Here is a 12,336-nt window from a genome sequence, read left to right on the forward strand (position 1 = left end):
TAATACAGGAATAAAGCTCCAAAATTATGGTAACTGGTTTTGGAAAGAAAGTGATGATACCATATACCTGTGTTGTATTTGTGGAAGAAAAACAAATAGGCACAGGAGTCTATATAGAAGGCCAGTTATTTCAGAGGAGAGGAGACAATGAAATTGGGCAGAGGATGACATTTGCAGGGAGACAAGACTAAGACACTGAAATAATAACCAATAGAAGCATTAAATAAAGTTGAGAGCAGCAAAACAACAAAAACAACCCAGCAAGGAGCTTTGTCATGAAACCTGAGACCTTAAGGGAATGACTCTGAAGCAACTGTGATTCACTATATCAAAGGTCAGGGAGGAATCAAGAGAACATTATTAAATGGACATTTAAGAAAATTAATTAGGGAGAGAAATATAAGGTAAATGTCTGGGGATTGAGAACTTCAAATCTATCCAGATAATAGAACTGCCACTCCACTGAAGATTTATTGACTACTATTGTTAGAGGCAAGACATAAATGTATCTGAATATTCGGTTCCCTTCCTAAATTTGAATTTTAAACTGCTCACATGGCTTGTTACCAACTAGGTCAGAGAATAAGAGTGGGAAGAGTCCCTTTTTTCTTTTTTTTTTGCTTCTTGCAGTAGCCGACTGGTACAATTGCAGAATGGCAGTACTCTTTTAAAGTCAGTAAGATTTTGAATCGCAGGAATTCTATGATCAGCACTCAGTTTTGAAGTCAGCAGAAAGGCAAATGTTCCCTGCTTCAAATAATTGTACCACCTCCTTACTAGACCAGGCAGTTGTATTCTTTCCAATCAATGGCAATTCCTTCCTCAACAAAGCGAATAATATGCATGCCACAGTAATTTCTTCCATCAGATTTAGATGAAGTCTTTACTGCTTAATCTATTAGCTAAATTGAACCTTTTCCCATTCTCATCATTCGGTTGCTTGCAGAAAAAGCAGGTGCAAAAAACAGGCCTTGCACGGTCTCCTAGCAACAGGAAGAATTGTGTTTAAAACCCCATTGCTTTGAAGTCCAGTGGAACTGTCTTGTGTGTGTGGATCTCATTCCATTATAAAAAAACAACAACTGTGACTCAGTTTCCCTTTTAAACTGGAGAAAACACTCCATTTATGGTCATCAGTGTACCAATGAAGGAGACTACTGGACATTCCCCTTGAACTGGAGCTTTAGACAATGGCTCAAGCCCCTGAGGGCAGAGCAAGAAGCAGTGGGTGGAAACTAATCAAGGAGAAAAGCAACTTAGAACTAAGGAGAAATTTCCTGACAGAAAAATTAATCAGTGGAACAACTTGCCTCCAGAAGTTGTGAATGCTCCGACACTGGAAGTTTTTAAGAAGAGTTTGGATATCCGTTTGTCTGAAGTGGTGTAAGGTTTTCTGCCTAAGCAGGGGGTTGGACTAGAAGACCTCCAAGGTCCCTTTCAACTGTTATTCTATTCTATTCTTATCTGTTTCTAGGCAATTTTAGATCTGCTGCACACCGAATGTGGAATGTTTTTCCTCCTGTATTTATCATAAATTTAACTATTTAACTTCAATTTTAATAGCATTATGCAGTTTATTCAGAGGGAAATGCTGGTGAATTGGGAATATTTCTGCTTTCAGGGCAGCATCAGTTTTCTTATGCAGATATCAAGTAAGATAAGGAACCTGCTTAACTTCCAAAGTAGGACAATGTCCCCATTGTAGAGGTGTGAAAAGGGTTTATTGAAAGTAACAGAATTAAAAGCACTGGAAATAAGGCACTGGAAATAAGGAATGTTATTAGAAACAAAACAAGCTGCTTAGGCTGGAACCACAGCAGTGTAGTCCTTAATGCTCTAGTGGTAATAGCTTATTAATATATTCAATACTACAGTATAGAAAAGTAGTGCTTCTTCTTTCTGATATAAGAAAAGTGACAGTTTTTATACCCATGATGGTAGACAAAATACAATGTCAGAAGTATGGAAAAATTAGATCATTTCCACCCCTTTATATTTTATTTAAAAGTTATTGCACATGTATTACTACTTATAGTCTTACCAACAGTAAAGGTTACACAACAGCAATAAAAACTGTATAGTTACATTTATCGATAAAAAGACATGACCATGCCTTTCTAAGCAAATATATAAAGTCATAACTAGTATTTTTTTTGCTGACTCTCTTAACCGGGTTTCCCAACTTGGCAAATTACAGTTATATGGACTTCAACTCCCAGAGTTCCACAGCCAATATAACCATTGCCGAGAATTCTGGGAGTTGAAGACCCAGACTCACCTTCAATTTGCTAAGGTAAGGAAGCAATTTTTTTGACTGTTCATAATATATTCATTCAGAATTCGCAAGGAGAATTTCATGAACTTTGACTGTGGCTGATGCTGATTCTCATACTACCTAAAAGATAAATGATTTTGGTCCATGTATGTATTAATTACACCCATATTATAAAAATAAGTGTTAGGTTTCAGTAGAAAAAGTAGTAGTGTTGCATTTTCCCGAACTGCACAATACAAGCCATACAATATTTAAATTTTAATACTGTTACAGGTATTTAATATTACACACCAGTATTTATAATACCAATCTGGAGTCAGCAGATTGAAAAAAATAAGTACCTCAAGCAAACATGAGATTCTGCTGCAACCAGTTTTTCATAATATTGTTGTATGAAAGTTAAAATAAACATTTTTAGTTACAAGTGTATGCATTATAAAATATTAGCAAGATGGTGGCTTTAATATATACACTGTACATTGCCATTACAAAGTCTTAATAGCAGTAATATATAAATTGTCTTTATTTACACAAAAATAATCTTGAGGAAAGCATCTTTACAATTGAAATAAATAAGAATTCAGTAACTCATGTTAAATATTTTTGCTTAGAATGGATCTGAACAGACTAAATGATGAAATGAAGCTGCAAATAATGCCAGATGAAAGTCAGTTGCATTCTGATAGAAGTGCAATTTTACTTTTAGTTTTCCTGGAGTTAAAAGTACAAACATGCAAGATAAAGCTACCTACACTATGGAGCAAAAGCATAAAATGGTAAACTTGAAAATATACAAGAGTATTCACAAAAGATACAATGTATTTTACAATTTATATATATATAGTATTTGGTGATGTCAAATTTGTGATACCTGCATAATTTATAGAACAGAATTTAGCTTAATCAGGCCATCATTTCTTTTAGGCAATTAAACTACACAGAATGCATCAACATTTCATCCCAGCAAGCTTCATTGTCAACTTGTTCAAGTTTTGGTTCAAAAATTGGGTTGGGGATGGTGCAGATGGGTAAATCTTAGAATTGTCTCCAAGATATTTTTTTTCTTTCATTTAAAAAATGCAATAAAGATCATATACAGTGATACGGAGTAGATGTTCTGCATGATTAAGGGAAAATAGAGAAAGACTTTACAAGAGCTTCAAATAAATCTTCTTGGAATACAGATGAATATTGCTGCTTTTCATACAATCAGATCAACAAAAGAACTGAGGAAGTTACTGAGAAAGCATTCACAAATTCAAGGAAATTCTCTAGTCATGTAAAAAAAAAGTATTCATTAAAAACAGAAACAAAGCAAAACTAAACATATGTTTTGGAGGAAAAAATGATTACTGTACTTCCTTCCAAAAACAGTATTCTTCAATGCCATCATTATGAAGCTTTACTAAAACCGTTATTGTGTTTGATGCTGTCAGGAGACAGTACAATCATAACTGCCTTCCTGAAGGGGATGGTCCTCCTTTTCCAATCCAATCATGTCCTCATCAGGTCGAATTGAAGTATTAGGACCAGTGTCACTTTGAGGACTAGTGCTGTGGTTAGTTGAAATCCGGTTCTCCTCTGCCCTTGGACTGACTTGTTCAGCCACCCTTGACAGATTTGCAGACTGAAAGGCTTCCTGCTGCACCTGCTCCTCCGATATCTCAGTCAGCTTCTGCAGTTGTGGCTTGATAATGGTTAAAAATGGCTTATAGCCAGGACTAAAGAACATAAGATAAGAAGATAAGCAATTATAAGGCTGTAAATCAGGCTTGTCCAACCCACGGCCCACGGGCCGCATGTGGCCCAGGTCGCCTCGTAATGCGGCCCAGTGCCCACCCCAACCATCGTGCCACAGCCAGAGAGAAGGAGGAGGAGAGGCAGGCGCGAGGCGGGGTGAGGCGAGCGCCAGGCCAAGCAGCAAGAGAAAAGGCGGGCGCCGTCAGAGCGCCACCTCCTGCTGTTAACCGCCACTTCTGCCCCTGCCACCGCTGCTGCCCCCGCCGCTTCTGCCCTGCCGCCACCCCTGCCGCTTCTGCCCCCGCCGCCACCCCCGCCGCTTCTGCCCCCGCCACCACCCCCGCTGCTTCTGCCCTGCCACTGCTGCTGCTTCTGCCCCCACCGCTGCTGCTGCCCCCGCCCGCCGCTTCTTCTCCCGCGCCACCCGCTGCTTCTGCCCCTGCCGCCACCGCTTCTTCTCCCGCCACCGCTGCTGCTTCTGCCCCTGCCTCCGCTGCCCCCGCAGCAGGGGAAGAAGCAGCGGCGGTGGCGGGGGAAGAAGCGGCAGAATGGCGGCGGCAGAAGCAGCAGCGGTGGGAAGAAGGGCGGCGGCGGGGCAGAAGCAGCAGCGGTGGGGGAAGAAGCGGCGGCGGGGCAGAAGCAGCAGCGGGGGGGGCAGAAGCCTTCCCCGCCGCTGCTTCTGCCCCCGCCGCTGCTGCTGCTGCTTCTGCCTTCCAGTCCTGCCTCATCCAGCCGGGCTATTTGCAGGAGGAGAGGTAGGCGTGAGGCAGGCGAGCTTTCTCCCCCGCCCCGCAAAATTTGGCCGGAAAATAAACTGTGATAAAAAAACTGTGATAAAAAAACCGTGATAAAAAATAAATAATTTTTAATAAATAATTAATAATAAATAATAAAAACATCTCACTAACTTTATTTCCAAATAAATTTAATATGTTAACTATGTTTTCTATGGTTTTTTGGGATGATCGGGTATCGCTACTGTTATTTTATTTTATGTGCGGCCCAAACCAAATTTTCATCTTCTAATGTGGCCCAGGGAAGGTGAAAGGTTGGACACCCCTGCTGTAAATTCAGTAACGATCCTTCTCTGGTTATTAACTTGGTGTAGTAAGCCAACCCAACAGGTCGATCCCTTTGCACAATGAAAATATATAGGATGCTCAAATTTTTGCTAAAATTGAGCTTGGTTTCTAATGATCACATAATATTTTTTTTTATCTCAATCTGCAAATGGTTTTTCAATGCTTTTATCTGGTGGGGAGGGTTCTTATTTTTCTTCCCATCTAATCTACCATCCTGGAGCTTCCTAACTTTTTCAAATTAAGCCACAGTTTGGTATTGCAACCTCCTGCTTTACTATGAAAAATATGCTAATTCAAGATACGATGCATAACCTATCATTGGATACATATTTCTCTGTTCATATTACACATCTTGAAAATGTTGAAATAAGAACTCTTTTCAAGGGTATTAATGGGAACAGTTAGTCAGTTACAAAATAATCCACAGATAGATTATACTAGGTATTATATGCAGCATTTCAACATATACAATACTGTCTTCAAAGAGGTTCAAGCATTAAAATTATCCGTTGTTATCTGTTAAATTTTGAATAAGTTAAACAATATTATTTCTTTGTTTACTGCTGTTTCTTAGAAAAGCAGCTTAAACCATATGTAAAGTGAAAGGAGATTCATGAGACTCACCAGTCTGTAGAAGCCCATCTTTCTATTGCCTGCAGTCCCGTCTTAATGTTCTGCAACATTTCCCCATCAACCTCTGAAGATTGCGCCAGGCTAAACACTTGACTGATGACTGAAGATTCTCGAAGGATTAGGCCTATGACCATGCACCAGTCCAGGCATCCTGCTTCTATGAAAATATGAAGCAAATACCTACAAAAAGATCCAATGGCACATTCTAAGCTAAGGCACAGAAACATTTCCTTTTCCCCACAGGATATTATCCTTCACCTCCAACAACTCAAAGGAAAATCCCAATGACAATACAAACTTCCATCTCATTTACCGCAGCTGAACTTGTGATTTGTGTGGCCCTTTGCTGGCTAGCTCCAAAGAGATATGTTCCAATTCAGACTGTGTCAGACTCCAGGTGGAATAATTTTCATCCACCATAGTCCAATCTCCATCTACAATAGAGCTTGTTTCTGTCAGATCCGTGGCAGAGCCAATGCTCCCCTCGTCACCTATCAAATACAGCAAAACAAATATAGATTTCAATGTCTCTGACTTAGTTAAAATGTGCAAAAAACCCTGCATCTCATCAGTATAGAGTACTTGGCTCTTTAATATTTTTTATGGATAAAAATATAAGGATGGTTATGGAATGTGAACAGTATGAAACATGCACGTATTTTTGTATGTAGATGAAGTCATGTTATCAAATACCACATCTGTAGTGAACGCTAGTCTATGTGATGCATGAAAGTGTTTGTATCTAAAAAAATCAATGTATCAAAACAAGATAATTGTGTTTTTCTGGGAAAACTGATTGAACAATCATAAGGTATACATAAAGAGCCAAAATAGCAGCAAATAAGTGATTTTACTAAAGAAGGGGAAATACAATTTAAAATATGTAAATGTTATAAGAAAGGCTGAGGGTATGGCATGTTTTGTGCCGCAAGGAATTGTTGTTTAATGGGAAAAAAAATTAAAATAGTTGTGTACTAAAGCATGAATCTCCCCAATGTGCAAAATGGAAATGAGAATTACTATAGGTATGAGTATAGTATGGAATATTTAAGAAGTGTATGCTGTAAAACAAGAGATAGGATAAGAATGAATTGGTGCTGAATAACAGTGAACTGAATACAAATTAAGTGAGTCATATAGGTAGTCCTCTTTTAAGAACAGCTCATTCAACAACTATTTAAAGTTACAATGGTGTTGAATGAGACTTACAATTGTTCCTTGTAGTTGTGGTCATTGTAGCATCTCTTGGTAAGAGGCTCAAGATTCAGGCACTTGGCAACTGGCTTGCAATTACAATGGCTGTGTCAGTCAGAACATCACCACTTGTGACCTTCACTGCTGGCTTCCAACAAAAAACAAGGGAGAAGCCAGCAGGAGGTCATAAATGGCAATTACGTGACATTACACCCAATGTCTACACAGAATTTGCTTAATAACTACAACTACAATTGCCATATTAAGTCGGTACAGTCACACAACATTGTATTTTATGAACACGTTGTTTAGTGGTGGAGTTGCCGATTCCAAGTACCTCTTTTAAGGAAGGACTATTGGTACAGAGAGAATGAACGTGAATCTAATAGCAAAGCAAATATACAAAGAGTAAACTTGTTGAGAGTAAGAGGACTTTCAAGGGGTTGTGCTTAATGATATCTTTAAAAATAGCAAGTTAAGAAGTTTAGTGACAGTTTATAAGGACAGACACATAAGGACAGTTATACTGAATGATGTTGATTTGAACAAGAGAGTTTGCTCTAGTGGTTAGGGCCCCAGGCTGGTGAGTCCCTCCTTAGGCCTGAAAGCCAGCTGGGTGACGTCACCAATCACTCATTTTTAGCTCAACCTTAGCTCAGAGGGCTGTTGTGGGGGAAATAGTAGGAGAAGGAAGGATTAGATATGTTCACCACCTTGAGTTGTTTGTAAAAGTAATAAAGCTGGGAAATAAACTTTTTTTTTCAATTTCATATTTATTATTCTTTTTCTGCACTTTGTGAACACTGCTTATTCCAAAAGAGACTAGCATGGTCACTATACATATAGGTATGCTGTCTTGTGATGAAGTTCTAGATTGCTGCTGCCAATAGAATTCCTGTTTTGAATTTGTTCTAGACATGAATTCATAAATATATTGATTTGTTTTTCCTCTACTATTTAATCCTTTACCTTCTGCGTTATTCCCAAGAAAGATGAAAAAACAAATGGCAGTTGTTGTATATGAAAAGTATACTTTTATTTTCAGATAAAATACCCAGAACCACCTAAAAGGAAGCCAAATATCAAAATAAAGAACTCACCCACTTTACTTAACAAAGGTGAGAGGAATGCCTCCTGCATTTGAGGGCCATGGGAAGATGCTGTATCCATCTCTCTTTGGGAGGAGCTGATGGCACCAAACCAGCTATGACTCCTTGACACATCTGGGATGCTGGAGTCTATTTCCATGTTTAAAAAGCTGTCAGCAGACTGTGATTTTAAGAGTTGTTCACCTATTACTGGAAATGAGAGCATATGAACGAGCTGTTGTTCCAGCCTTAAACCTGTTATTTAAGATTTCAAGGCTAATTCATTTCAAGGACCTGTAACCAACTCCTACTACTTTGGGATGCCTACCATGAGCTTCAATATAGATGAATATAGCCACTTACACACAATGCACACAATGAAACCAAACTAATTTATTTTCTTTCCTATGAACACTTTAACTGTAACATTCATCAGGTAGATAGTATTCTCTTCCAACAATTACTTGCTATATATTTTTATTCTGTGTTAAATACAGTTCAATTTCAAAGACTGAATTAAATATATTTAATCTTAACGTGCTAAAGTGTAACATCACTTGAATTCAAAATGCCTGCTACATTTGCTTCTATGGTAGCACCAACAATGGATTTGTTACAAATATGAAAATAATCATCTGATCTGAAAATACAAAATGAAAGGTAACAGCCCCATAAGACATCATTTACCCTAAAGTTACATTTAGATTCTGGTACATTAAATGAGAGGGGGAGAAGATACCTGTTCTACATTTTCCATTCTTCAATGGTGAATTTATAGAGCACACTGGAATAATGGGAAATGGCCAAAGAAAATCACTGTGTAATGTCTTCAAGGCAAACACAAAATCCTCCACACGAGCAGCTCTGTTGCGTTCTTTGCACAACCAGCCTATCAATTCAAAGCCCAGCTGTGCGGCAAAACAACCAAGGTCCTTGAGCCTGATTTCTTCCAGAAGACGCCGAGCATGTCTCCACAGCATCATGTCAATGTACATGTTCTCAGCGCAATCACTTTCCTTACTCAATCTACAAAGGTGGAAAAATAAGGTTAACACCAAAGACTAATTTACATTTTATTTATGGATTTAGCCTAATTTTCTAGAATCAAGTTGGAGTACTGTGAAATTTCAGCATCAGATAGAATCAGTAAAGTAGTAATAATCTCTGTAATTTAATATATGTAGGGCTGATGCAATGAAATATATAGCAAGAGACATATATTCTCTTCTACTTGATTACCTTTTGCCAGGTGGGCCAGATGGCATGCTCAAGGTTTTTTGCAAGTTAAATTTGCCAGCTGGAAGTGTCTCTCCAGATTGAGTCAAACTAATACTGCGATGTCTAAAGAACTCAAAGCCACCACTTGAAGTAGGTTCCTACATGGAAGAAAGGGATAAGAATAGACAGGTTGGAGACTTGGTCAGAATCGGACAGTCTCTAAATTGGTTAAATTAAATTTAAAGCAAATAGCAGACTGGCTGAAAACCAGAAAAGCTGAGAGTAGGTTTTATGGTGAAAGAAATATTTCTAATGAATTTCACAATAATGAGTTATTCCAGTAATCCTCCATCAAACAGACGCTTCCTGAAAAAATATCCACTTATAATGATTTCAAAACTTGTTAGTTGTTGTTGTTGTTGTTGCTTTCTTGCTTTTGTATGACGTTAAGGTGACTACTACTTCAGACAGACTTAATGCTATATTTGGTTATTTTTCAAAAAAGGTCTATAACTTTTAGGATCAAAAACCCTTAGCTTAAGAGAAGAAAGCCTCTGTCGAGACATCTTGTCATCTGCTACCAAAACAGCACAGGCCTAGCTTGGACATCTTGCAGATTGCAGGCATCAAAGCACAACCGCAAATAGCGGTTGTGCTGAGACTAAAAATGCTATGTTAGGAAAATATGACTCTTTTCTCCTATTCCCTTTGATCAAAATACCTGACTATCCAACTTCAAGGAATTTAAAAGCAACAAGGTTGAAATGACAAAAGCAGTAGCACAATAGGGATTAATGGAGTCATTCTGATTTACAATACTTTTACCACACTTCTGTTTCCAGCACAACACATAAACAAGTCTTGTGACATTATACACAAGCAAAGCTAAGCAGACCCTTTGCTTAAGATGTCAAATACAGATACAAGTTCTAGTTACCCGTAACCATCAAATAATCATGTTCACATAGTCATTCATTAATAAAAAAGGAGTATGGTTTAGTGTATGATTAAAATCCATTCATTAAGGAAAATATCTGAGATAACTGCAAGATAACTGCAAGTTCTACGTGTTACTTGAACATTTTTTTCCAAAATTACATCTGGATTACTGTCAAAGACATTTATGATAGAGCCATCGTGTGCCTTTCAAACCTGAGTTGTTGGTGTAGTAGGAGGGGTCTCCGATTCGCCAGAGCCAATGGCTTTCAGAAATCTGATCATGTGCCGACAAAGATCCCACTTTCCTTTCTCCAAAGCTGTATTGAAGAGCAGAGTTGCATGCTGCCTACTAACTGCTGGAACTTCCATATTCTGAAACGAATATAAAACAGAAGCCACTGATTCTTTTTATTTAGCACATCAGTAAGCAAACAGAAAAGGCTGCAGATAAAAGCAAGCATCAAACTTCACACCTTTGATTTCATTGTCCGAGTCCAATAATCATGGCCAATGATTTTACTATCCATGACTATGATAGGACTGCTAACTGGAAATGGCCTAGAGGCACCTATTGTATGAATCTATGCTTACACAGATGATTGCATAGTAGACAATTTCATTCCCAAAAGTAATTAGCACCCCTCTCTTATTTTTTATTTCTGTTCTTATTTAATAAATATATACTTGTAAGAGAAAAAGCTCTATCAAAGTAAGATGCCTGTGCATGCTTAGCACACCGTATCACTTTTCCGAATCAAATGAGCGAATGTAATTACCTGCAGAATAATAAGGTAAGATGCGGCTGTGTCCAAATCTTGGGCCATTAAACACTCTTCAAATAAGTCTTTTGGATTTCCAACAGCAGCAAAGAGATAATTCCATAGGGCATATTCTGTTTTTCTAGCACAATGAACAACAGTCTGTAGGAAGAGGGGGAACTCTGTAATAAATTTAGCCACAGTGGGAAGGAGAGGATCGGGAATGGGATCCCGCGAGGTAGCTTCTTCTTCCAGCACTTCATGGAGCATCAGTTCTAGTACATGAGGAAAATAGGGTAGTGCGGCACAAGAGTGAGCCAAAAGCAAGGCTTGTTCGCCTAGGTTCCTCACCAAAAGCTGGCGTAAAATGTGATGGAGGTAGATCTGAGATGTTCTCTCGACAATACAGAAGGGGAAGAGGACCTCTAAATGTTCAACAGCACTGCTGTGAGTGTATAAACAGTCATAGAGCACAGTGTCATTGACAGCACCAAGAACCAAGGCATCTTCAAACAAAACAGCCAAGGGGTAGATATTAATGTGGAAAGGCAGCATGATCCGTCTTGAAAGGAAGGAATGTGGTTTGCGATGGTCCCTGGGAAACAAAGGAAGCCAGACCTTCATACCTGATCCCCCACAGCTGAGCCACAGAGCCTCCAGTAAGTGCCGTTTCTGTTTGTTAGAACGGCACGTCGTCCAAACATTTTCTACAGACTGGGCAAGTACAACAGGAGCACAGAATGGCAGCTGAGAACATAGGAATAATACTTAATTAGCCTATTTTCTTTTTTCTCTTTTTCACAAGTTGTTCATTAAGTTTTATATGGCAACATACAAACATTAATTTTGCTGACAACTCATTCTTCCTTAATAGAAGCATGATCAAACATTAGTTTACTAACTTAATGGAGCTCTTCCTAATCTCTTTCATAATTTTTTCATATTATCCTGTTACCACAATGTATTTTTTCATATTTTTTTAATAATCAGCCATACGGCTTATTATCTATTTTTCTTTACTCTTGTATTAACATAAATGGGTTACCGAAGTACAGAAATGAAGGAAAGGTTCAGTTAAAAATAATCTAAAGTTACAGTACTGCTATATTTGCTACTGATATTAAATCCCTTTTTTAATATCAGTACCCTTATCCCTTCCGTCCTTTCTATATTTATTAAGATATTGCTACAGTTTGGCAGCTGAATTGTTAGTTGTGTTTGAAAACAGTCCTGTACATTAATCACTATCATACAATGTTGGATAAGCAAGTGCTATTTCAAAATAATAATGGAAACAAATTCTAATTTGCATCTAAAGAAAAGACAGTTACAGAAAAGCAATGTTACAAGAATTAAGAAAAGTTACAGTCATTTATAAACAAAGAATGCTTGCTATAATTATAAGATCA

The 12,336-nt window shown here is 38.2% G+C and overlaps 1 protein-coding gene across 1 annotated transcript in view; it reads right to left on the minus strand.

Moving 5' to 3' along the window:
- Positions 1-1,976: 1,976 nt before the first annotated feature.
- The window catches only part of RIC1 (RIC1 partner of RAB6A GEF complex), a 62,856-nt gene continuing 52,496 nt past the window's right edge, over positions 1,977-12,336 (minus strand). The window contains exons 19-26 of the mRNA XM_026703730.2: positions 10,946-11,674; positions 10,383-10,541; positions 9,252-9,388; positions 8,752-9,038; positions 8,025-8,222; positions 6,044-6,221; positions 5,722-5,910; positions 1,977-3,996 (exon numbers count right to left, since the gene is read on the minus strand). Of these exons, the coding sequence (XP_026559515.2) occupies positions 3,708-3,996; positions 5,722-5,910; positions 6,044-6,221; positions 8,025-8,222; positions 8,752-9,038; positions 9,252-9,388; positions 10,383-10,541; positions 10,946-11,674 (2,166 nt within the window). The 3' untranslated portion in view covers positions 1,977-3,707. The remainder of the gene's footprint in view (positions 3,997-5,721; positions 5,911-6,043; positions 6,222-8,024; positions 8,223-8,751; positions 9,039-9,251; positions 9,389-10,382; positions 10,542-10,945; positions 11,675-12,336) is intronic.

This window comes from Pseudonaja textilis, chromosome 2 (assembly GCF_049901715.1).
Source record: "Pseudonaja textilis isolate UNSWEBS1 chromosome 2, rPseTex1.2, whole genome shotgun sequence".
In the NCBI taxonomy this organism is placed as follows: Eukaryota; Metazoa; Chordata; class Lepidosauria; order Squamata; family Elapidae; genus Pseudonaja; species Pseudonaja textilis.